Raw genomic sequence first — 23,283 nt, 5'->3', positions numbered from 1 at the left:
CTGGTGGCGGCCTTCTTCACCATGATCTACGGCCTGCACTCCGGGCGCGTCAGCTCCCTGCGGTGGCTGCTGTCCATGGCCGTGTCCTTGGCGGAGAGCGTGTTCATCACCCAGCCTCTCAAGGTCAGGAGGCCCGCCTGCCCCAGCGGCTGTCCTCCTTCCCTCTGCCCCCTTCCCCTCTGAGCCTGTTCTTTCCACCTCTGCCGTCCCTTTGTTTATTCAGTCAACAAACACAGTCAGTGGCCCCCTTGTGCAGGCCCTGGGGCAGACAGGGTAATGAGGTAATTAGCCAAAAGCCCAAGGTAAGGGACACTTGCTGCGGCCAGACTCCCATCTCGACTTGGGAGGGCACAAGGTTTTACAGGGGAGGAAACGGAGGTTGGGGTGAGGCTCAGTGGCAGAGCCCGGGTTCCAGGCCTCGGGCGGCGAAGGGAAGAGGACCCAGCTGTAAAGTGCGCGCCCCTAAGCGCGTGCTCCCGTACCCTGAAACACGAGAGCCTCTCGAGCGCTGAAGACGGCCAGGCCCAGATCGGGGGCAGCGCCCTGGCCAAGGGAAGGCACCGCAGGCCCGCGCCGGGCTGCCCTTCGGCCGCCACTCCACCTGGACGGTGACCTGCAGGTGCTGGGCTTCTCCGCTTTCTTCGCGCTGGTCTTGAGGAGAGCGGACGACGAGGAGGAGCTGGAGCTCCCCCTGCTGGGACACCTGTCAGGCCCAGGTAAAGGGGCCTCGGGGCGGGGCGGGACCGGGACACAACTGGGGGGGCACCGGCCTCACCCTCAACCACGTGGCTCCCGCCTGTCACCCAGGCCAGGAGAGCGGCCTTGGGGACCCACCTCTGTGTAACCCCAACGAGGGGGCCTGGACTCGGATCCCTGGGCTTTAGAGTAACAAGGGAAGAACCGGGGAACCAGCAAGGGAAAGGGAAAACTGAAGAAAAGAAGGGAAATGCGGAAACAAAGCTTATTGTTAGGGAGGGGTGGAGGGCTGAAGGGAGGGCAGGGGAACGGGGAGAAAATAAGAACCAAGATACATCATGAATGGGCACAAATTCCAAACCATGAATGCGATCATAAAGTATACCTAAAATGCACCAATAAACTCAGCAAACAAAGAAAGAGCCAGCGTGCAGGCAGACTGCCAAAGGCCACTGTCAGACTTCCGGGACAGCAGATCCGAAGGCACAGTGAGCAGCCCCGGCCGGGCCCACAGCCTTAGTTCTGGAACAGAGACCGACTGGACCACAGCCACGTTGACCCTGGGCCAGGGGCACCGGCTGATCCCCCAACCCCTGGAAAAGGAAGCGGAGCCCGGAGGTGCATGGCAGCGCAGGCGGTCACCTCGGCAGGGCGTCACGTAATTCACACAGGACCCACTCCGGAAGAGGGAGGCGGCAGACGCCCTGCCCGGTGGTGCAGCTAGAAGGGCACAGGCTCCACAGGCAGCTGGGTCAGCCCCCACCAGGGCGGCACAGTGGGAACTGCTGCTGACACCAGCAAGCACTGTCCGCACGCTGCCACCACAGGGTCTAACCCGTGCCTGCCATGGGGACGGCCCAGTGTCCTTCTTCCGGCACGAAGATACAGCAGCGTCTACCAGCCACCTCTCCCAGCTGCCATCGAGAGGATGAAAGCCACCCAGCTAAAGGAGCAGAAGGCGTTTGCCCTCGTCATGGAAATCCTGGGCGGGGGCCACCCTGTGTGCACCTCTCAGCAGTCGAGACTTGCAGGCACGCTTGGCCTTCAAAAGTCCCCCGCTGCTTCTGGGCCTCAGTTTCCCTAGATTGCAACTCACTCAACTTCTCCTGCATAGTTGAATCACTTGGTGGCCCCTAAGTCCCTGAGGATAAAGTCTGAACTCCCTCCTGTGGCTCCACCCACCTCAGGTCCCTCCCTTCCCTCCTGGTCTTTCCTATTTAAAGAGTCTTACTATATAATTCAGGCTAGCACTGGACTCGCTATGTAGCCCATGCTGTCCTCCAAATTGTGGCGATCCTCCTGCCTCAGCCTCCTACATGTTGGAATAGGAGACATGCACTGCCATGCCCCACCTTCCTCCCAGGCTTCACTCAGCCCAGTCACTGTGTCTTCATCGCGGCTTCGCCTGCCTGACCCTCTGGCCCAGAGCTTTCAAGCCTCAGCACACACCTCATCTGGGGCCCCCAGTATCAGATCGATGGGAGGGGACCCCAGGAAGGGAAAGTTCCACCGACAGTCCCTGCATCTCACTCTCCTATCCCCAGCAAGTCAGGTGAGCCCCATGAGGACTAGAACTCGCTGTCCATTTCATTACTGTGCCCTCAGCAATGCTATGTGGCTCATGCACCACTGGAAAAATGTGTTTAAAAAACATTAACATAAACTCAGCTGAGTGGTACACGCCTGTAATCCCAGCACTCTGGGAGGCTGAGACAGGAGGATCCCCAAGTATGAGTCCAGCCTGTGAGCAAAGCCTTGTCTCAAAATTTAAAAGAAAGTTTTTTTCAAAATAAAAATTTTTAAAGGAGCGGGCTGGGAATGCAGTCAGTGTAAAGACCCTGATCCAATTCCCAGTACCAGGGGGCTGGAAACCACAAACTCTGGGCAGTCTGTCTGTGGTGCTGTCTAACTACTCGTAACTGATCCCTCATCACAACCTCCAGCCCGAGAATTACCTAAACTTCACAGATGAGGAGTGAGCCACAGAGGGGCTGAATCACTTGCAAAGGGCACAAGGATAAGTGGTATTTGAACCCAGACAGCCACCTTGTGGTCCTGGAAGGAACATCTCCATGGTTACCAGGAGACCAGGGCTGATTCTGAGCTGCCATCCGGCATCCTGTCCTGAACTTCAGGCTCCCGCCTGAAGGGTGCGCTGTGTGTCCTCTGCAGTGTACCTGGGCTTCCTGTGGATGCTGCTGCTGGTGGCCTACGGGCAGCGGAACCCGAGCGCCTACCACTTCAACAGGCACCTGGAGCGCAGCCTCACTAGAGGCTTTTCAGATGTGCTGGGCTTCTGAGAGTTCTTCGAGTGGGCCGACAGTACCCTCGTGAACAGCCTGCATGGTCCGTACCCAGGTAGGTACAGGGCCCAGGTGTGGTTACCGTCAGGCACCGCCACGGGCCCAGGAGCCACAGACCTGAGCAGGGCTTGGCCGGCAGGACCAGCAGACACGAGGCAGGGTCTCAGGGGGACTGGCATGAAGCTCGGGGGAGATGGACACTGGGCCACAGCACAAAGGAGCTCAGCGGCTCGCACCCTATCCCTGAGGACGCAGGGACAGATCTGTGGTCGTTCGCAGGCGCTGTCTGTAGGAAAACGGGTGCACCTTAAATGGAATAAACCAGACGCACCGCTTACACGTCGCGTAGCTTCCCTCGTATGAGAAACCCAAAGTATACACAATTAAAGACAAAGCAGAGGACGGGTAATAGGAGACGGGGAGACAGATCCTTTGCAAATGGGAAGCACGTCCGGAGAGAAGAGGGGTTCGGAGGTGTTAAGTACGCACAGTGCCCTGAGCAGGCATCACGGGGCTGACGGAAGGACAGGGACAGTGGGGGGGAGGCACGGATGCATCCAGGTGGGCACTGGGCACAGAGTGGGCCTGGATGGGAGGGCGAGTGCCCGGTGACACAGTCCACAGCCGGCCACCTCCAGGCTGGGGTTCACATCCAGCCAGGCGTTAGGGTGGTTTTGCTTGCTGGACTTGCCCCCTGGTTGTCTCCCACAGGCTCTGTCACGGATGGGAACTCCAGGCTGGTTGACAGTGCCCACATTATGCCGCACAGCATATTCCCTGGACGAGGAAGACCAGGCCAACTATGGGGAAGGCTGGAACGCCTCTGCCCTCGACAGCAGTGCCCTCTTTTCCCAGGCCTGGCAGTACCAGGGCCAGAGGCAGCACCAAGGCTACCCAGTGTGGGGCAGACTGGCTCTGTACCCCGGGGGAGGCTATGTGGTGCCTCTGGGGACAGAGCGCCAGGGCACGGCCAGGTAAGGCTGGCTGGACTCTCCTACAGCAGGGTGCAGCTGTCTGCTAGGGTCCTCCGGGGAGGACCCCAAGGACTTCAAAGCAGGGCTGATCCAGCTCTTTCACGTGCCCTGGGAGGGGCTGGCAGGTTCAAAATCTCTCTGCGGGCATTTGGAACAAGAAGCCTGGGTTTGTCCAAAGACTGCAGGACCATGGCCCTCCGCAGGACAGAGGTGCCCCAAGCACCCCTCTTGCCCACAGAGTCCTCTGCTATTGCTTTGACCATACCTGGCTGGACACCCTGACCAGGGCTGTGTTCATGGAATTCACCGTCTAGAATGCCAACGTCAATCTGTTCTGCATCGTCACACTCACGCTGGAGACCAGCGCCCTGGGTGGGCTTCCCACCCCGAACCCTGCCGCCCAGCAGGCCTGCTGCAGGCCCAGGGCAGAGTAGCGTGGGAAGTGAGGGTTGGAGCTGGGCCCCGCTGCAAATGGCACCCCTAAGCCCCCAAACCGAGGCTGGCAGCCTCCTCTCCCAGTGGCTCAGCGTCCCGAGGCACCCGAAGGGACCCAGTTGGATTCTGTGGGTGGCTTATCCGGCTCCTCTGCCTGAGCTCCTCACTGCACTCCAGGTGTGTGGGGGGGGGGCTAAGCAGGAGAGGTGACCTGGTAACAAGTAATGTCCCCTGAAAGAGCGTTTACAGCTTGTGCTCTAATCCACAGCAGAAGCACATCACACACACACACACACACACCTGTAAGTCTAGCTAGTGGGAGGCCCAGGCAAGAGGATTGCAAGTTGGAGTCCTCCCTGGACAACAGATCAAGATGGTTTCTCAAAACGAAAAATAAAGTGAAAAGGGCTGGGGGTGTAACTCTGTGAAGGTGCTTGCCATAGCATTCAGGAGGCTCTGGGTTCCATCCACAGGACCACAGTAAATGAATAAGTTAATAAAATGCTGACCACAAGCTACTAAAAGCTATCAACTTACAGCCTGTTCAACTAATGTTCAACTTGTCTAAAACGTAATATCCTTTCATTAAAACCTGAACTTGTTTGTTTGTCGCAACACGGTCTTGCTATGTAGTTCAGGCTGGGCTTAAACAAACTATGAGTCTCAAACTCATAGCAATCTTCCTGCCTCAGCCTCCTAAGTGCTAGGATTACAGGCATGTATCACCACCCTCAGCTAAAACATTTAAAAAATACTAGGGCGAGGGATTTAGCTCAGTGGCTCTTCCACGTGCCTCACAAGTGCAAAGACCTGAGTTAAGTACCTGGTACCCAAGACAATTAATTAATACTAAATTACCGTTTAATTATAAAATGTATATATGTTTGTGCATTTAAAAAGAAATAAAGCTCCTGCAAGCTCCTGAAAAGAGGGGTGGTGTTGGGGCCGGAGATTTAGCTCAGTGGTTCCGCCACCTGCCTCGCAAGCACAAGGATCAGAGTTCCATTCCCGGTACCAAAAAAACCCAAAAAAAACAGAAAAGAAGGGTGGTGTTTCTGGTGCTTATGGCACTGCCTGCACTGTGCTGAGAACCTTATGTGAGTTTCTTTTTAAAGCAGTAGGAGAAAGCTGGGTGTGGTGGTGCATGCTGGTCATCCCAGCACTGGGGAGGCTGAGGCAGAGGGGATTGCTGTGAGTTCAAGGCCAGTCTGAGCTACATAGCAAGACCTTGTCTCAAAAAAACAAACAAATAAACAAATTTTATTAAAGTAGCTGGGGGGGTTGGGATTTAGCTCAGAGGTGCCACTCCCTGCCTTGTAAGCGCAAGGTCCAGAGTTCAATTCCCAGTACCAAAATTTTTTTTAATTAAAAATAAAGGTTAGAAATCAGAAATGGGATTTGGGGCGGGACGAGGTGTGCACCACCACTGCTGTGGCTCAACTGAGAGAAGTTCAAGTATGCCGAGAAAGGACAGAGGACTAATCACATGGCCTGGAAATTGGACGGGAGTGTCAGAGAACAGAGGCACTAGGCTGCAGGAACAGGAAGGCGTCTTAGAAGATGAAGGTGGACTCTGAAAGTTTCCAGCAGATCGATGTGGAGTGTGAGTGTCCAGAGAGCGGGACCCTTCCCACATGCCGTGCGCCTTGGTGCTCGAAAAACGTCTAAAGAAAGCAGAGACCCTGGGAAAGGACAGTTGCAGCAAAGAACAGCAGAAGAAAGCCAGAAAAAGAAAGAAGAAAGGCCAGTCATTCAGAAAATCCAGGCATCTGCACTCAGCACAGCAAACGTTTTCTGAGAGCCTTAACCAAAGAGAAACTTCTGGAAGCCAAACACTCAGGATCAAGACAAATCGATCTGAGTAGGACCCATCACACATCGAAGAAGGAAATGAGTAGGCTGGCTGGGCAGATCCGAAGCGTGTGTGGGTAAAAAAAAAAAAAAATGCTGACAAACACTTTTGGATCTGCCTCGTGGGATTCACAACTGATAGTCCCCTCTGTGCAGAATGTCTGAGGGTGAATGACAGATTTTCTAGGTACCTGCTAGACCTCATGGAGGAAGACTGCTTTAAGTTTATTTCCTCCAGAAACCCTTGTGCATCTGATTCCTGACTCAGAACGTGCTCTTGAAGATGTTGATCTAAACAGTCTGTGTCGTTGGCGGGCTGGTGGATGAAAGCATTCAGAAGAAAGTGGTATTTCAAAAGGCCCAGGACACTCTGTTAAGACAGCCTGTTTGCCAATCCAGGAACACATGGTCAGGCGCCAGAATGAGAAAAACTTGTCATTCAGGGATGCTGGCCACCAATGAAGTATTCAATATCCTGTCCACTTACTTTGATAGTCACAACTGGCCCGCAGCACTGAAGAAAGGAGTTTCTCCAGGAAAAGGCTATGTTCTTCAGAATTCAGAGGAATGACAGCAGCCTGAGATTCTTCTCCAAAGAACAGGGCAGAACGCAGCAGTGACACACAAACTTGCCTCTGCTTGACCCTGTTTGGGTCTCTATAGTACAAGCTGCTGATGGCAAGGGTCGTATTTTATGCTTCTACATCTCCTATGGTGCCTGGCTCACAGGAGGTGCCCTGATTAATGTTAAATTTACCTAACGAGGACTTAGCCCTATAACTACACGGCTATGGATAGACATGTTAATCCATCTTTTATATCTATCTGTGAAAGATCTGCTCTAGACTGTTGAATAATTAAATATCATCGAGCTTACAAAAATAAACACATAAATAAATTATATAGCTGGGAATGTAGCTCAGTGGCTCCACCCCTACCTGGCAAAGGCCAGGACCTGAGTTTGATTCTTGATACGGGGAAAAAAAAATTATCAAAGTAAAACTTTTAAAAAGTGAAGGGCTGAGGGGATAATTTCCCTTGTTTACTTTGCTTTGGAGAATCAAGCTTTTTTTTTTTTTTTCCTATTAGAAATTGTTTTCTTCTTCTTTTTGAGACAAAGTCTGGCCATGTAGCTCAGGCAGGACTTGAACTCACTTTGTAACCTGGGCTGGCTTCGAACTTACAGTGAACCCTCTATGGCTGCCTCCCTAGTGCTGGGATTACAAATTCTGTTTCTTCTTACAAGTCTTGCACCTGGGCCTGTAGGGAGGGGGCAGGGCTTCAGAGCCCACGGGATCCGAACCCTGAACCCGGTCATGGGTGCCTATCAGTGGTAGAGGCACTTTCGGCCACAGGCCTCGCAGAACCTCGGCTTCCTTTCCATTGCCAGCGTGTGCGGCAGCAGAAGTGGGGCTACTTCCGCAGCAAGTGGAACCTGCTGGAACTGGCCATCATCCTGGCCAGCTGGAGCGCCCTGGCGGTGTTTGTGAAGAGGGCCGTCCTGGCGGAGCGCGACCTGCAGCGCTACCGGAAGCACAGGGAAGAGTAAGTGACCGTGTCCCCAGTCCCCTGGCCCTCCGCTGGCCCTGTCTGAGGCCCAGGGTCAGCGAGACGATCTGGAAATCGCGCTGACCCTCAGCAGACCGAGAGTCCCCACGCAGGACTGGCTGCAGCTGCACCGAGCTTCGACACGCACCTGAGCACCCGAGGCCGGAGACGACGCGGCCCCTGCACGGGGAGGAAGCCTCTGCCGCTAGCTCTGTCCCAGCCCTTTTACGTGTTATTTCGAAACAGGGTCTTGTTCAACTTGCCTTCCAGAATAAAGCCCGACACTCTTAAGACTACAAAATCTTACACAGTAATAGGAAGTTTATAACATCCTGAATTAAGAAGTTACAACTGAGGTTCTTTAACAGGAAAAAGGGGCTGATAACCAGGAGCAAAATTTGCCAGTAGAAATCTAATAGAGATGAAGAAGTTGACCAATCAGGACACTACAAGGTCTGTTATACTATGTTTAAGTATTCAAAGGAAAATATAAACCTCATGAGATGTGGAAGACCTTTTTATTTTTTTGGTACCGGAGATTGAACTCGGGACCTTGTGTTTGTGAGGCAGACAGTGGGACCACTGAGCTAAATCCCCTGCTCCAATGGAAGACATTTTTTAAAAATGGCACTGATACCTGAAAAATATGTACTGCATGGATTAACAGATTAGGCAATATGGAGACTGAGGATAAGTCAACTTGAAAACAGAGTAATAGAAAATTCTCCAAATAAAGTATTATGGTTTATATCTAAAAAATAAAATAGCATCTGGCTAAACTGCCCAGGCTGGCCTGGAACTCGTGATCCTTCTGTTTCTACCTACCTCCTGAGTAACTAGGATTACAGACATTCACCACTGCATCTGCCCTGGAGACGACCTTAAAACAAAATACAGCAATATCTGATGCTTGCGGCCAGATGTGGGGGTGCAGGCAGGAGGATTACCACAAGTTCCAGACCAGGCTGACATGCACAGTGAGATCCTGACTCGGCAAAACAAAACAAACAATATCTGATGTTTGCAAATGCAGCACTCTGCAGCACCCGGCGGAGGTCCCTCCCAGCCTTGCGGAGAGCTTTCACAGTATTAGTGCCCAGAGAACCTGGCTCGGCTACCACTTATCAAGCGTCCACTAGGTGCCAGGCAGGATGTGTCAGTGCACAGTGCACGTCTTCTGTTTGGTGGCTTTGCTGGAGGTGAGCCAGTGAGGTGGTGCAGTCCCAGCCACTTGGGAGACTGAGGCAGGAGGATGACAAGTTGGCAGCCAGCTAGATGACTTTGTCTCAAAATAAAAAATGCCAAGGGCTGGGAATATAGCTCAATGGTAGAGTACTTGCCTAGCATGTGCAGGGCTCTAGGTTTGATCTTCAGTACAGCAGGGGAAAAAGTTGGGCATGGCTATAGTCCCAGCACTTAGGAGGCCGAGGCAGGAAGACTGCTTATTGAAATCTAGCGTGGCAACTTAACAAGTCCCTGTCTCAAAAGAAATGTTTTTAAAAAGGCTAAGATATAGCTCAATGCAAAAGTCCTACTTTAATCATCCATGAAAAAAAAAAAAAAAAAAAGCAAAACTAATGAATGTAGATGCACTTCTACCAAAGAGACCGAAGCTCAGTAAGATTGTAGGCCACACAGTAATTTAAATCTGGACCGTGTGGCTTCAGGGTCCATGACTCTCTCTGACCATTGTGTTCTCTCACTTCTTATAGTGGTATCTTACATTCTCTGAGCAATCGCCCGAGGTAATACACGCTCACACAGCCGAGGGATTAAACCTAGGCCCTCATGCGTGCTAGGCAGGTGCTCTACCACTGAGCTACATCCATAGCAGGTACATAGTGAGATCACGTCTCAGAAAAACAGAAATCCTTCCCTCAGTGATTAACAAGCACCGTGCAGAGCCGGGCAGGGCTCACACTTTATCCCATGTGCAGTCACCCACTAGGCATCTGCAGGCCCAGCCTCTAAGGCTGCGTCCAGCCACACTTTAATCAGAAAATGTCTGATTCTTGTTTTTTTTTTTTTTTTGATTCTTGTTTCTTTTTGGAGACAGGGACTTGCTATGTAGTTCAGGCTGGCCTTGAATTCGCAGCAGTCCTCTTGCCTCAGCCTCCTGAGTTCCGGAATGACTATAGGCATGTGGGACCATGCCTGGCCATGTTTGACTCTTGATATGCACACAGCCTGTTTTTTTTAATTAATTAATTTCTTTGTGCCAGGGATCGAACTCAGGACCTTGTGCTTGCAAGGCAGGCGGTGGCACCACTGAGGTAAATCATGACCCTTATAAATAAGAAACCCTTACCCTGGCCTGCCTGGTTTCTTATTTACAAGGGTCACGAAACAGGTTTGTGCCAGAGAGTTCTCATTTTATAACCAAATGTCATGAATTCACACCTTGATGAATGCATAACCCGGTGATAAAACAGTAGAGAAAGACTTATCTACAGCAGGAAAGGAGAGCACTGGTGTTATTTGCAAAACAATGCTGAACAAAGGAAGGCAAGGATTTTAGACAGGAATGGATCCATATTCACATAGCAAAGCATGTTGGGCACAGGAGCATTTCTGGAGGTGGACGGTTTAATTTCATAGATCACATGTTCGGAGAGGAAAGATGGCGGACACATTTCTGAGCATGCTTAGCTCGGTATTACAATGAGCCAGATTTACTCTAGGTTGCTGAGATTGTCTGGATCCTTCTAAGCGTTTCCAGAGTTGTAGCTGAAACAAACAGGAACAACAATGTTTTGTTTTGCTTTTGATTTGGGGTTACTGGGAACTGAACTCAGGGCCTCGCCCTGGCCAGGCAGGTGCTGTGCCTCTGAGCTACGGTCCCAGGAAGGACAACATTGAAGTTGCAGCAGCTTTCTCCCCATAAATGTAACTGCCCCTAACGGTGCCCGCTTCCTTTAGTGGCTAACATTTTTACACTGAATAACAGAAAGCGAAAGGAATCTTACCAATTTTAACAAAAATAATTGTTTTTGCAAATAACACCAGTGCTCTCCTTTCCTGAGAATAGTTTGAATTCCTTTTTTCACTTCCTTCCGTCCACCCTGTTCTTTGTGTTTCTTGGGATGGAACCCTTAAACAAAGGGCACTGCTCGTGCTAGGAAAGGGCTCCCCACCAAGATACACCCACAGCAGACCCAAGCAGGTTAAGTTTGAAACTTCAAACCCTTAGTTGAACCTGATTAATCAACTAACCAAAGTTTTGTGTTTATTTCAGAAACTTGTAAATTGTGTTTCATTGTTAAATAGATGTTTGTACAGCTAGATTCTGAAATGTTTTTCCCTTTCCTTTCCTTTCTTCTCTCTCCCCCCCCTCCATTTTTTCCTTCATATGTATGTATGTATGTATGTATGTATATACATACATACATACATACATACATGAGCCACCATGCCTAGGTCATATAACATTTTTCTGTAACTTTTTTTTTCTTCATGTCAATAGACATAGGTCTGTCATTTTTAATGTATTGCTGGGTATGGTGGTGCACACCTGTAATCCCAGCGTTTGGGAGGCTGAGGTTGGTTGCCATGAGTTCAAGGCCAGTCTAGGCTACACAGCAAGACCCTGTCTCAACCCCCCCACACCACCAAAAAAAAGAAGTCTGTGTTAAAATGTACCACTCCTGCCTTGCAAGCGCGAGGTCCTGAGTTCTGTCTCCAGTATAAAAATAAACAAATAAGTAAATAAAATGCAAAGGCAGGAGCTAGAGATGTAGCTCAGTGGCAGAGTACTTGCCTAGCATATGCAAGGTCCTGGGTTCGATCCCAGTACTGCCAAAGGAGGGAGGCATTTAAAAATGTAGCTGTAACTGGTAGCTAGTGCTTGAGTTGAGAGAAAAATAAAAGAAACAAATTAAAATAAAACAAAAAGTCTGGGCACAGTGGCTCACACCTGTAATCCCAGCTACTTGGGAGGCTGAGGAGGGAGAATCTCAAATTGGAAGCTAGCCTGAGCAAGCGAGAAGAAAGCACCTCAAAACAAACAAACAACAAAAAACCCAAATCCCACAAAGACCCGAGAGGAGAATGAAGGGCGAGGTGTGGACTCTGGAGCCAGGTGCACATGAATCCCAACCCTCTCCACCACAGTCTGTCACTGTGGCGCTAGTTTGGACTTTGTGCTGACTCCATCCCTGTCTGTAAAGTGGAGGCAACGGCTGGCTTCACCTTAAATCTCAAGTGAGCTGAGCGGACAGCCAGCGAGAGTGGTGACCACGCCTGGCATGCAGCAGGAGGAGCGCTGGACCCACACAGTGAGTGAGACCCCTGCTCCAAAGAACAACAACAAGAAACAAAGCCAGAACAATGAGTTTCTCACTTGGCACGACAGATGGGCCACGCTTCTGTCCTCCGTTCAAACACACGGCAGCCACGGACACACAGACAAGTGTGAGCGGCAGGGCTTGGCGACCACAGAGCAGGGGCAGCAAGTGAGGAGGCTTTCCCTCCATCCCGTCCGCCTCAGAGGATTCTCCTTTGCCGCGTTTCCAGAGCTCCCTGGCCACTAACCAAGACCCACGAACTGGCTGCTGGGTCCTCCTGCACACATCATCATCTTCACCACCATCACCATGACAACCACCATCCTCCCAGCCTCGTCCCTCACCCCTCATCACACCATCACCACCAACCAACGCTGCTTTTATTCTCATTCCCAACCCCACCACCGTCACCACCACCACCAGCACCAAAGTGGAAGGGCGGGGCCACTTTGTTTCCCAGCCTTTTTCTGATGGACCGATGGCCCCTTGGTCATGTCAAGCCTCATCCTGCACCCTGAGATGATGACAAATCCATCCCTGCATCCAGACGGAGCAGCTGCACCGCTCACGGTCCCTGATGCACCTCCCCACTTGGGCCCACAAGGGGATGAGCTTCAGAGAGACAGCAGCAGCCGACGCTGCCCTTGGGTACATCACTGCCTTCCTGGTCCTCCTGTCCACAGTGAAGCTTTGGCATCTGCTCAGGCTGAACCCCAAAACGAATGTGATCACGTCGGCCCTGCACCGTGCCTGGGGTGACATTTCGGGCTTCATCATTGTCATCCTTATCATGCTCCTGGCTTATTCCATCGCCGTGAGTGGCCCCTGTGGGGACCCCAGGGCTGCTGCGCATGGAAGCCAAGGGTATTTGGTCGTGCGGAGTGGACAGTGAGGGTGAGGGAGGCTCTGGGAGCCTTAGAGAGATGAGTCTGGGGTCTGGCGTCTGTTAGCAGGGAGCTCGCGAATGGACCTCCAATGGCAGGGAGTAGAGGCCTCTCAAGCAGGAGGAGGAGGCATGGCTAGTGGGACAGAAAGGGCCATCAGCCCGCTGGAGGACCCCCTGCTTCAGGTGCCGCTGCTCTGACACCCCACCTGTCAGGAGGCACAGGGCCGGGACTCCCACTGCACTGGTGGACGAGCCGGGCCCCCGAGCCAGGCCAGAGATGGGAAGTAGAGGGGATGTCCCCGGGCTGCAGCAGCCCCTGGAACCCTCAACACGAGGCATAGACTTAACAGGACCAGAGCCGTTCCAGTCAGTGTTCAACACTGACAGCACTTCAACCATTCTCTTCTGTGACTGGAAAACCCCCTGAAACACGAAACACTCCACTCTTTCTTACTACCAAGTGGGGAGAGAAACAAAGACCCTCTCCCGACCCCTGCCACATCCCAGTCCCACCCAAACACAAACTCCAACCCGTACGTCCAGAACTTGCCTCGTGGCTCTGGCCCCACTCAGCTGTGAGCCTTCAGCCCTAACTTGAGCCTCTCTGCAGTGCAAGCCCTCCCTTCTCCTACTCCCCCGGCCCCCGAGTCTCTACCTGCCACCCCTCCTCGTCCCCTCCGCCACCAGCCCATTGTGTCCTGGTCCGGTGCACCGCCCCTCACCCACGGGCATCTGCATCTCCCCAGCCAGGACCCTGCCCTCCTCTCTGCCCTCTTCACCTTCCTTCTTCAGTGAAGGGAGGTTCTGGGCAAAGTGTCCCAGCCGAGCCAGGCACACCCACCTCACACGGGCGCGCGTGCGCGCGCACACACACACACACACACACACACACACCCCATGCACACACGTCCGTGTGGGCCAGGCCAAGGCAGGGTGGGCACAGGCAACTGTGTCAAGCAGCAGGAAAGGGGCGGGGGGCTTCAGCTTCCCTTCCCCGTTCATGAGGACTCTTTCCATGACAGTCAAACTTGATTTTTGGTTGGAAACTCCATTCCTACAAAACCCTCTTTGATGCAGTGGAAACGATGACCAGCCTTCAGCTAGGAATCTTCAACTATGAGGAGGTAAGGCACCGCAGTTGACACAAAGTCCTTGTGAGAATTAGAAAAATCACTGGGCATAGTGGTGCATGCCTGTAATCCACTCAGGAGGCTGAGGCAGGAAGATCACCTCAAGTTTGAAGCCAGCCTGGGCTACACAGTGAGTTCAAGGCCAGCCCGAACTACATAATGAGGCCCTGTTCCAAACCCCCCAATAAATACAAACAAAAACAAATTAGAAAAATTACTTCCTGCTCCTGCTCACCCATTCCCGTCATCCTTTGGGTTCATGGCCTGGCAAACGCAAAGCAGCTTTGGAAAAATAAAATGTCGCCCCCTTCCTGTGCACAGGCTGCCCTGGGGACCACTGCTCATGGAAGAGCTCCCCGGGCTGGCGACTTGGGAGGGCTGTACGGGTGATCTCGATGGGGACAATCTCAGCCCCAGCCAGAGATGGTGCTATCTTCAGAGGAGGCAGAGGTGGGCAAGGGTGCAGCCCACTCCCTGCCTGGGCCGAGGGACTTCCCGGCTCTGGGCTCCGCGGACCACGCCACCCTCTGAGGGCTGGGGCATCGAACGTTGGACCCCAGGAGTGACGCTGGCTTCTCCCTGTCAGGTCCTGGACTCCAGCCCAGTGCTTGGCTCCTTCCTAATTGGGTCGTGCGTCATTTTTATGACGTTTGTGGTTCTGAATCTGTTTATCTCTGTCATCCTGGTGGCCTTCAGTGAGGCACAAAAATGTGATCAGGTGAGTGAGTTCCTTGGCCTGTTCTTCACTCGCCACTCACCCTGGATGCAGAAGAGCTGGGCTGAGCAGTGCAAGGCTTAGGGGGACTTGACGGCCATTGCAGCTCAAAGACCCCGCTTCACAAGAGGGGAAACAGGCCCAGGAAAATATTTCGCCAAAGTCACAGAAGGTGAAGGGTGTGATGGCAGAAGCATCCCAACCAAGTTCAAGGCCAGCCTCGGAAACGGAGCTGAGGCCTTGCTCGAGATAAAAGTAGGGCTCAGGGTAGAGCACTTGCCTAAAGATGCACAGCACCCTTGGGTTCCGCCCCCTGTACCACAAACAGCACAACACATCACAGTGGCCAGTCATCCCACGTGTCCCCCACTGCCCTCTCTCCCCGAGAGGCAGACTGGGCTGAACATCCGGCCCTCTGTCCCTAGGTCTTCCCAGTAGAGGCCCTAATCTGGAGCCGTCCAGGGACCCCGCCCCAAACCCCTTGGTGCCAGATGGAGTGCAGGCTCAAAGGCTCATCATGCTGTACAGAAATGCTCCTAGCACTGCACAGATGCCAGGGGCTTAGCAGCTCTGTGAGAGGGACGGGGATGGAGGCCAGTGTATTTCACATTACCCAGAGCGCTCTTGCCCTGCGAAGATTCCATATATTGAAGTTTTAGGAAATGTTTTCACTGCAGCAGGGAAGCAGAGGTCCTCGCCAGGTCAGACACAGAGGCAATCAGATTGTACCTTGTTCTGGAGGTGGGGGCGCAGGCGTAAGACATCTTCAACTGGAGTTAATTTCTCAGAGTGGAGTCCCTAAAGCTCAGCAGACTAAACTCGTGCTTTGTGGATATATTCTCTTTTTTAACATATTCTTTTATAAAAATGAAAATATATGTCATAAAATGCACCTTTTTTTTTGGCTACTAGAATCAAACTCAGGACGTTGCACTTGCCAGGCAGGCACTACTGCCACCGGGCTTGATCCCTGGCCCAAAATGCACCATTTTAAAGTATACAATGGTTTTTGGTTTTTTGTTTTGTTTTGGTTTTTTTTTTGCTTTTTTGAGACAGGGTCTCACTGTATAGTTGAACTCACTATGGAACTCACTATGTAGCCTCGAACTCACAGCGATCCTTCTGCCTCAGCCTCCCAAGTGCTGGGATTACAGCCATGCGCCACCACGCCCAGCCTACAAGGTTTTTTTTCTTAAACTGTTATTCAAAGTTTTGCAATCATTGCTATTATCCAATTGCTAATTCCAGAACATTTCTTTTTCTTTCTTTTTTTTTTTGTCGTTGAGGTACTGGGGTTGAACACAGAGCCTTCATACTGAGTTACATCCCCCAAACCCTTTTTTTTTTTTTTTTTACTTTGAGACAGAGTCTTCTTGCTAAATTGCCCTGGCTGGTCTCAAATTTGTGATCCTCCTGCCTCAGCCTCCCAGAGTTGAGACAAGCATGCACCACCATACCCGACTCAGGCTGGGATTTTAAGTGCTGCCGGGCAAACTCAGGCATGCTTGGCAGAGAAGAAGAGTGAGCCCGTACCCCCAGGAGCCCCAGAAACAGGTCAGCCCAACCTCAGAGTAACCTACATGGTGACCTGACCCAGGCACAGTAGGTCACACATCCTTGGTTCCCCTCAGAAAGAAAAGTCCCAAGAGGATGGTTGCAGGTACATGACTTGGTCCTGTGTCTTACAGCTGTCAGAGGAAGCAGAAATTGTGGATTTGCTCCTGATGAAAATACTCAGTTTCCTGGGCATCCGGTGCAAAGGAGAGGAACAGAGTGGCTGTGAGCAGCCTGTGTCGCCATCCACAGCTCAGTGCCCTCGGCCAGAACAAGCTTCACCTGGGATCTAAGATCCTCACCCACGGGGATCAGCACCTCCCAGGGAGGTGGGCGCCCCTCTGGGAACCAGGATTTATGTCTGTAGATGAATCACTTAGCCCAGCAAGTAGAAAAGTAAGGACACGTGCGTCCTAAAGTCGGCACTGCTTTGAAAGCCTGTTTGTGCATGTGTGTTTCCTCCTACAAATAAAAAATAATTATGCAGAAATGAGTCTTCTCTAATTTCATCTCCGGTTGGTCAGGGGCTGCCTTTGGATGATTCTAGTTCAGAGCTTCTCTGAAAAAAGGGAATGGGTATCATATTAAAGGCCTAGGCAGCCGGGGATTTAGCTCAGTGGTTCCACCACCTGACTTGGAAGCACAAGATCCTGAGTTCAATCCCTGGTACCCCCCAAAAAAGTCCTAGGCTATTGGAACAAACTAGGTGGCTTCAAACAATAGACAGCCAGGCCTGATGGCTCTTACTTGTGATCCCAACATCTGGGAGGCTGAGGCAGGAGCATCCCCACAAATCCCTGAAGGTGAATGTTTCACAGTTCTGGAGACCAGAGTTTGAAATCCAGGCGCTGGCAGGGCCACCATCCCAGTCCCCGCTGCGGTTGAAGGGAAGAACCGGGTCTCTTTCAGCTTCTGGTGTTCCCTGGAAGGCCCCGGAGCTCCTTCTCTTATCCATCAACCTTTTTGGCACCAGGACCCTTTCCGTTTCATGGAAGACAATTTACGATGGACAGCGCTGGCGCAGGGGCAGGGGTGAAGAGGTGTGGTCTCCTGACAGAGGGCAGCTGCGATCCTCGCAGGCCTGCGCAGTTCACAGTAGGGCTCCCACCGGGCTCCCGCCGCTCTGAGAAGCTACTGTCCCGGCTCACCTGAGCCCAGGTGAGCTCTGGGGAGCAGCTGTGAGGGACAGGCCGCTTCCTTTGCTTGCCTGCTGCCCTCCGGTTGTGCGGCGCAATTCCTGAAAGGCCCAGGCAGGAGGATGGACGAAGTAAAGATAGGTAAAAAGGAGGGAGGGGAATCACAGTGTGTTTTTATTCGTAATTTTTAAAAGTGAGAGCAGCAGCTTCAGAACACGAGCCGTTTCCTAAGCAATGTTTCCCCTTTCTCTTCTCTCAGAACACAGTAAGGCTGAGGAGGAATTAGTGCCCTTTTGCCTGCAACTGCCTCTGGCCGTTCCCTTTCGGCTCCCAGAGGTCCTCTTCCCCAAAGAGTCCCTTCTCACCTGCACAGGAAGGGACGCTTCCTTTCGGTGGGTGCGGCCCCCAGCCAAGACCAAGACTACAGACTGAGAAATCCCAGACTGTCGCTGCCTGAAACACGCCCCCAGCCCCAACCTGTAGCTCTCATCTCCGAAGGCCGACACGCCGCTCTCCGGCGCGTACTTAGATTTCTGCCTAAGAAACTCTTCCCAGGCCTCTGACTCATCCTCACAGTTGTTTGTCCACGGCCGGAGCCAGCAAATGGGCAAAGCTACTCTATGGAGAAGGGGTTCAGGAACCTCTTCCAGCCCTGTGCAGGGACACGCGGGCTGGGTGGAGTGACAGACGGCCAGGTGAGGTAGAAGCTAGTGGGCGGCCAGAGAGGGAATGGGCACAGAAGGCAGGAGGCGGATCTGAAGAGAGCGAGCCAGGCTGCAAGACGGAGATGCAACAGCCAGGCGCACGGCCTCCCTAGAGACGTACAACACCCTGCAACCTCACTGTCCGCAGCGCACTGGTCCAGTGGGCCCAGGTAGGCATCACAGGCACAGGTGGACAGGTGAGTGACCAGAACATCTGGACCCAAGTTGCATCCCTTTCCAGAGATGCCTTTGTTCTTGATATGATGAGAAGCTATAGATGAAGTTATTAACGAATGATCTCACTGTATATCCTGGCTACAGGCCTCACTTCCCTATTGGACAGACGCTAGCTAAGCGACTATACTTGTGATCCTAGATTGTACTTTCACCCACACTGTACCCACATTGTGATTTTGACACAGGGGGAAGAGATGCATCCAAAGTGCAAGTTCATGTTCTCTGAAATAGAAGAATAAAGAGGGCTGGGGATTTAGTGCAGTGGTTCTGCCACCTGCCTCACAAGTGCAAGGTCCTGAGTTCAATCCCTGGTACCAAAAAATAAATAAAATCGAAGAATAAATTCTAAGAACAATGTAGGAGTAGGAAAAAATTAATGGGAAAGAAACCTTCTGTGTAAGAGAGACAGAAGGGGGACTAGAAAGTGGGTTGCCTGCTCACCCAACTTCTCAAAGGTGTTTTATGGGACAAAGCTGTGAGGGGAGGCAGATTCAAAGTGGGACAAAACTATAGTCAACGAGTGAGATTCCAAGGACAGCCACTGAGGCAATACTGATCTGATGAGAAATCACAAGGTGAACAAAACTATGAACAACCAATAAGATTATGACAAGTACAGTCACTCAGGCAATACTGATTAAATGGGTATCCAATGAGGAAACAAGTCATGTAGCAAACTATAAGGAAAGAGCAAGGATTTGGGGTGGGAAGGGGCAGGCCAGGGATCTTTCCTGGAAGATCTTGGTCCCCCACCCAAGAGACCAAACCTATTTAGAATCAGTCTACATGGGTGTGGTAGTTTCTCTTCTTTCACGATGCTGGCCTTCAGTGACTATATCTTCATCGTCCTCTGTGTTGGCTCCTCCTGGGCTGGCTCTGTCTAATCGCCTGACAATATCTAATTACTTTACCATCTGCAATATTTTTACTGTATAAATTACCCCTGACAAGGAGCCTCAGCGGCCACCCACTCAGGACCCCTCCTGGAAACCCAAGAGCTAGCTGGGTTTTGTTGTTGTTTAGGGTAGGATTTCTTCCTATGAGGCCAGGGATCAAACCCAGGACCCGGAGCATGCTAAGCCTGTGTTCATCCACTGAGTTAAATCTCTACCCCCTCCTGTAAGAGCCTGACTGAACCAGAGAGACTCCATGTTGACCAGCAAATGACCTAGAGACTGTCGCTCCCCCCATCCCTTATAGGATAACTAATGATTGTGAATTGTTAGGCAACTGCTTTGAAGTAGCTGGGAAACTAAATGGAAACTGTAGTGAACACAGAGACCCAACACAAATCATGCCACTCCTTACTTGACTGTAGTTGAATGTTCTGAACATTATAATCTAAGTTGTAAATGGAATAATGGATAATCGCTCTGCTGATCATTAGTACGTGACGGTCAAGTATATGCTTGATGACCACTAGCTCAGATCAACTGATTCTTTGCCTTTGTCCTCTTTCTGTAAGTTTTAAGTGTAAACTCCCCCTTAGCCCTATATAAAATGGCCTCTGTTTCTGAGCTAGCCGCCTCTCTGAGCTACTTGGCTTGGGGAGTGCCGTCTGGCCAGACTAATAAAGGTCTATTTGCCAACTTGCCTGGTGTGTTCCTTCCTGGGTGACTCTCGCTGTCCGACAAGCTCCTGGAGCCTCGCTGAGCTTCTGAGCCCAGCATCGTGGAAGCCTTTTGGCTGTTCATGCTCCAGGAGTAAAAGTGAGACTTACGTCTTACACTCCAAGAAAACTCCCTTAACCGCCTTGGTTGGAGACTTCATTCTTCCCCCTCGACAGACCACAGGATAACACTTACACAATTCTCTAAGCTTTGTTTAACTGCCTGAATTAATTTTAATCTGTTAACCCAGGTAGGCCATTTTCTTTTCTTTTGCCTTTCTATTTATTTAGAGACAGGGTCTTGCTATGTAGTTCAGGCTGGTCTCAAACTCACTCCCACAGCCACCTCAAAGTGAATCCTGATTTGTTTTTGTAACTGTAGTCAGTGAGTGACTAAGGTCCTGCCAGTAAAAAATGAACGAAGGGTTTCTAAGGCACTTTGGGCGAGGTCTCCTTGCTAAGAAAAAGACACACAGAAATGGTCTTTTGTGTTGGGTATGGTGGCACATGCCTGTAATCTCAGCTATGCCAGAGGCAGGGCAGAAGTATTACAAATTCTAAGGAAGCCAAGGCAACAGAGTGAGATCCTGTTTTTAAAAAAATCAAGGCCATGGTGCACGCCTGTAATCCCAGCAGTTGGGAGGGTGAGGCAGGAAGATCACTGCGAGTTTGAGACCAGCCTGGGCTACACAGTGAGTTCCAGAGCAGTCTGAACTGCATAGTGAGACCCTGTCTCAAAAACCAAAAAATAAACAAACAAAATCAAGGCCAGCCTGAACTGCAGAGCAAGACCCTGTCTCAAAAAAACCATACACAAACACACACAAAAGAGGAAGATGTAGATCATTCAAAAAGTACCAAAAAGGGTGAGGGATTTAGTTCAGTGGTTCTGCTGTCTTCCTCCCAAGTGCAAGGTCCTGAGTTTGATCCCCGGAAAAAAAAAAAAAAAAAAAGTACCAAAAAGGGGAGGGTTAGAAAGAGAGATGAGTTCTCAGGGTGTGGGACAGTGTCTTACCTAAGACATCTGGAACTTTGGCAGCTACCCTGAGACCTTGGGGAACAATCTAAAGATAGCAGAGCAGAAAGACAGACGAATGTATTTGATGAGTCCTGAATCATCCCTGGAGGTGAGCCCCTACTAGCCTTCTAGCTGGATGAGACCTTAAAAATCTTATGGACCAAGGGTGTGGGAGAGAGAGAGAGAGAGAGAGAGAGAGAGAGAGGGAGGGAGGGAGGGAGAAAGGGAGAAAGAGAGAGAGAGAGAGAGAGAGAGAGAGCTCACCTAGAACCTACAGGCTCTAGGTTTGATCCCCAGCATCTCAATCAAAACAAAAACCAAAACCAGGTTTGGTGGTGCACACCTGTTATCCCAGCACTCAGGAGGCTGAGGCAGGAGGATTGCTGTGAGTTCGAAACCAGCCTGGGCTACATAGTGAGTTCCAGGTCAGTCTCAACTACATAGTGAGACCCTGTCTCAAAAAACCAAAAAAAAAAAAAAAAAACAAAAAACAGATACCCAAAGAGATTACCACCAGCAGTTCTCAGGTGCCTGTACCAAATGTACAGAGGCATGACCTTTGAAATATTAAACCATGGATGTTACAAAGATTACCAGGGTGAAAAGGGAAAAAAATTTTTTTTTTACTATACTCAGTGTTTGTTACCAAAAAAAAAAAACATGTCTCATAGTGAGTTCAAGGTCTGCCTCAACTACATATCGAGAACCTGTTTAAAACAACAACAACAAAGCAAAAGACACATTATACTTGCTGTCTGGTGGAAGGGCCTGCGATGTCACCCATACATTGTTACGGGATTTTATTCTTCCCCACCAAGCAGTAACACAGACAGAAGTTGGCATTATAAACAGTGCCAAGGTCTGGAGTGTGGAGCAGATCAGGGTGAGCCAGCTGGCACCCCAAGCCCTGGTGGGCAGCACAGCAAATCTTCCTGCCACCTGTCAGTGTAAGACTTAAATAAACTAAAGTGACTCCATGTTAATAGGCCAGAGACTGTGCTTCTTCATATGCTAATCGCTAACTTGGCTAACAGCCCGCCCAGGGACAAATGATATGACAAAAGGTGACCATAGAACATTTCCTACATAAGATAAGCAATGTGTTTACAGTCTGGTTCTGTGAATTCCCTGACTTTTTATTTTAAAAGACCTTATAAAAAACACCTCAGCCCCTGAGCAGTTGCCTCTCTGAACTACCTGGCTCCGGGAGTACCATCTGGCCAGACTAATGAAGGTCTATTTATTTACCATCTAGCCTGGTGTGTTCCCTCCCGGGTTTCTCGTTTCTCGTCGAGCTCCCGGACCCTCGCTGGGTGTTAGGACCCAGCATCGCGGAGGCCTTTTCGGCTGTCCACGCTCCATAGAATAAAAGTGAGACTTTAAGTCTTACATCAGCTACTCAGGCTGTAAAACGTCTCCGCACTGCACTCCTTTCCGGGCTGGAGCTGGGCTGGGAGAGGACTGAAGTCAATGTTTGCACAGAGACAAGGTCACAGCAAGGACTCCAGCCCCCGCCTATGCACTGACCAGCGCATACAAGTGGGGGCAGCTGTGCAACCCTTGGGCTCCCTGGGGGCTGGGGCGCCCGGCTGAAGGCGGTTTTCACTCTAGTGACTGCTGCTCAAATCTGTGCGGAAGGTGAGGTCTTTCCCCGAACTGGATTCCCTTCTGGATTTCTGGATCAGAACAGCGACTCGGGCTTTCTGGGAAGGTCCTGGTGGCGGGCAGCCGACTAAGCAAGGAAATGTCCACACTGCCTCTCCACCTCCTGCCTCTTGGACATCCCTGCAGGAGCCGCTGTTCTGGTGCACGGGGAAGCCTCTCCAGACCCTTGGGCAAGTCTTGTCCCCTCTGCACCCTTTATTCCGTCTGTCCTATCTGGGTCTCTGGGGCCTCTTGGAATCTGTGAATACAGTGGGTTCACAGACCGTTTCCAGTATTTCAAATGTCAGAGGAACTGAGTGTGTCAGTGCGACTTCGGCCAACGACCACCTGCCATCTTCGGATACGGTGTGGGTGACCTCGGTTCTGGGCAGAAGGGCGGGATCGCATCCCATGACAGGACCTCAGGGATCAACTAGCTAGGGAAAAGGCTGCCCCAGCTGGGCGGTCCCCGCCCCAGGCTTTCTCACACCCGCGGCGGCACCCGGAACTGCTGACCCAGCGTTTTCGGCCGCTAGGAAGCCAGGCCGAGGCCCCACCCC

The 23,283-nt window shown here is 51.3% G+C and overlaps 2 protein-coding genes and 1 pseudogene across 2 annotated transcripts in view; all 3 read left to right on the top strand.

Annotated features, from left to right (window-relative positions):
• The window catches only part of Pkd1l2 (polycystin 1 like 2), a 76,945-nt gene extending 60,043 nt beyond the window's left edge, over window positions 1–16,902 (top strand). Inside the window, 13 exon segments of the mRNA XM_010609455.2 lie at window positions 3–123; window positions 620–716; window positions 1,118–1,124; window positions 1,558–1,682; window positions 2,869–3,054; window positions 3,711–3,756; window positions 3,758–3,973; window positions 4,212–4,403; window positions 7,526–7,808; window positions 12,695–12,904; window positions 13,999–14,100; window positions 14,693–14,824; window positions 16,510–16,902. Of these exon segments, the coding sequence (XP_010607757.2) occupies window positions 3–123; window positions 620–716; window positions 1,118–1,124; window positions 1,558–1,682; window positions 2,869–3,054; window positions 3,711–3,756; window positions 3,758–3,973; window positions 4,212–4,403; window positions 7,526–7,808; window positions 12,695–12,904; window positions 13,999–14,100; window positions 14,693–14,824; window positions 16,510–16,668 (1,876 nt within the window). The 3' untranslated portion in view covers window positions 16,669–16,902.
• Window positions 5,817–6,830, top strand: LOC109117587 (annotated as a pseudogene).
• A 5,821-nt stretch (window positions 16,903–22,723) lies between the features above and the next one.
• The window catches only part of Gcsh (glycine cleavage system protein H), a 13,031-nt gene continuing 12,471 nt past the window's right edge, over window positions 22,724–23,283 (top strand). The window contains exon 1 of the mRNA XM_033757906.1: window positions 22,724–22,914. Within this exon, the coding sequence (XP_033613797.1) occupies window positions 22,824–22,914 (91 nt within the window). The 5' untranslated portion in view covers window positions 22,724–22,823. The remainder of the gene's footprint in view (window positions 22,915–23,283) is intronic.

This window comes from Fukomys damarensis, unplaced genomic scaffold (assembly GCF_012274545.1).
Source record: "Fukomys damarensis isolate Sample0158 unplaced genomic scaffold, DMR_v1.0_HiC HiC_scaffold_32, whole genome shotgun sequence".
Taxonomy (NCBI): domain Eukaryota; kingdom Metazoa; phylum Chordata; class Mammalia; order Rodentia; family Bathyergidae; genus Fukomys; species Fukomys damarensis.
Note: the sequence above shows the minus strand (reverse complement) of the source record. Positions and strands in the feature narration are given on the sequence as shown.